This window comes from Gavialis gangeticus, unplaced genomic scaffold, assembly GCF_001723915.1.
Source record: "Gavialis gangeticus isolate Ggan-Ray unplaced genomic scaffold, GavGan_comp1, whole genome shotgun sequence".
Lineage (NCBI taxonomy): Eukaryota > Metazoa > Chordata > Crocodylia > Gavialidae > Gavialis > Gavialis gangeticus.
The window spans coordinates 7,775,385-7,777,503 of NW_017729027.1; the positions used below are offsets into that span (position 1 = coordinate 7,775,385).

A 2,119-nucleotide genomic window follows, 5' to 3' on the forward strand; every position below is an offset into this window, starting at 1 on the left:
TGCGGGAATCTTCATGCAAACTTCACCGATCCGTAGTCTGACTGTAATACTAAGGAAGAATCTAGCATTTGCCCTGAGGGACAGGGAGAAGAGGGAGGATTATGTACTAGGGTGAAATTGGATTCTCATCCTGTGTTTCACAAGTTGCCACATGAATAAGTAAGCCTAGAAAATAAGGGTCAGGTTCAAAAGGTATTTAGGCAGTAAAATTCCACTATGGAAAGGAGTTTAAATCCTGTTCCCACTGAGGAGGGTTAGGTGCCTAAATAGCTTTCGTGAATCTGGCCCTAAAACTTTAATCTGGACTTCAATCTCTCCAATCCGTAAAACAGAAGCAAGATTCCCTTGAAATTGGATCGTACAGTTACTGCTCCTTGGAGAATATAATACTGTTCGCATTCTTAGATTTCTGTGCATTGTATTCAGAGTTTGACTATTAAACAGCAAACTTCAACACAGCCATAGTTCCTGTAAGAAGGTTTATTGAATTTAACAGTTGAAACTGAGTATATGCAGTTTATATAAAAAAGCATTCTGTTTTCATGTAAACTGCAATCAAAAGTAACTTTACAAAATGGTCAGCGTGTTACTGAGGTTGTAAGTTTCCCCTAACATGTAAAACTATAAAGTATTTGTGCATGCTTACTATCTTATTTGCTTCTTTGTACAGAGGGATTTGTTAAAAGAAGCTTTGTTAAACCGGTAGATAGTCTATGGAATTCGGGTTTTTGTTTCTTCACAATTAGGATACATAAGAACAAAACCAGTATTGATGAGTATAACATATTTTTTCCCAAAAAAGGCTGAGGCAGCTTTTGTTGAATGGTATCTGTATTGGTGCATTCTAAACGCTCCAGTGCATTGGGAGCATCTGAAGAAAGAAAATCCTTGTTTCCTTTTCGATTTTGAACTTCTTTCCCCAAACAAGCGTTGACAGTGAGTTCCAAAGTCAGGTAGGGGGAGAGGGAGTAGCAGCATATTTCTTATGTACAGCCCAACACCATGCACAATTGCTCAATATCTCAGGATAACAGAAAACAATAATGAACTTGACATCACATGGAGGCATATTCCCCGCATGGCACAAATAATAAGTCTGTCATTTCTCTGGGAGAGGGGAAGCAAGCATGGGGGTAAAGCTTAAGTCTACATTTCATGCATAGCTATTGTGCATTGTCTTGCTTTTTCCACAGCTTCCTCAGACATCTGAGTTGGAGCTGAGGTTTGTCAACCTGGGGTCTGCGTTGATCTCGTATCTGTAGTGATATCCCTCCATGTGATCCCTACACGCATCCCTGATATTGTGCATCCACTTTTTGATTCCTTTTCGGTTCAAATACAAAACCAGGAGAAAAATGGCTCCGATGAGGGCCAGGACTATTCCTAGGAAGACGTAAGAAGTCTGGAGCTGGGACTGGATGTCAACTGGCAGGGAGCAGTTCAGGTCTGAGCTGCGGATCTTCACCAGCGTCTTGTTCAACAGGCCGTCAGGGTAGGAGCAGCTCAGCGAGCTCTTGCCCTCCACCTGGTTGCTCTCCTTGAGCCAGTTCACCATGTCCTCGATGTTACAGTCGCAGACCCAGGGGTTGCGGCTGAGGCTGATCCTCTGGAGCCTGGGCAGGCTGCGGAGCTGGGAGAGGGTGGCGTTCTTCAGGCGCATGAGGGAGTTGTCGCTGAGGTTGAGGCTCTCCAGTTGGCGCAGGCCCTGGAAGGACACGTTGTGCAGGCTCACCAGGGAGTTGTTGCGCAGGTCCAGGTGCTGCAGGCTGGGCAGGGCGGAGAAGATGCCCTCGGGCAGGGAGAACATCCCGTTGTCAGCCAGGTCCAGGCGGGCCAGGCTGGGCAGCGTGCCCCCCTGCAGCAGGGCGGCCACGGCGCTGAGGTTGGCCAGGGCGCCAGCGAGGCTGAGCTCCCGCAGGGCGCTGCTGGTGTTGCCGAAGGCCCGCGGGCTCACGGAGTCCAGCGGGTTGCCGCGGAGGTCCAGCTGCCTCAGGCTGGGCAGGGGGGCCAGGGCGTCCGCCTCCACGGCCCGCAGCTCGCAGCTGCTCAGGCTGAGGTCGTGCAGCTCGGGCAGGGCCGGGAAGGCGGCGGCGGGCAGGCTGCCCAGGGGGTTGCCCGC

The 2,119-nt window shown here is 49.5% G+C and overlaps 1 protein-coding gene across 1 annotated transcript; it reads right to left on the reverse strand.

The window, feature by feature from the left end:
- Positions 1–462: 462 nt before the first annotated feature.
- Positions 463–2,116, reverse strand: TPBG (trophoblast glycoprotein; the record flags this gene model as incomplete). Its single annotated transcript, XM_019520326.1, has 1 exon — positions 463–2,116. A coding segment is annotated over one exon (918 nt), but the record flags the coding sequence as incomplete, so codon positions are not given.
- Positions 2,117–2,119: the final 3 nt, after the last annotated feature.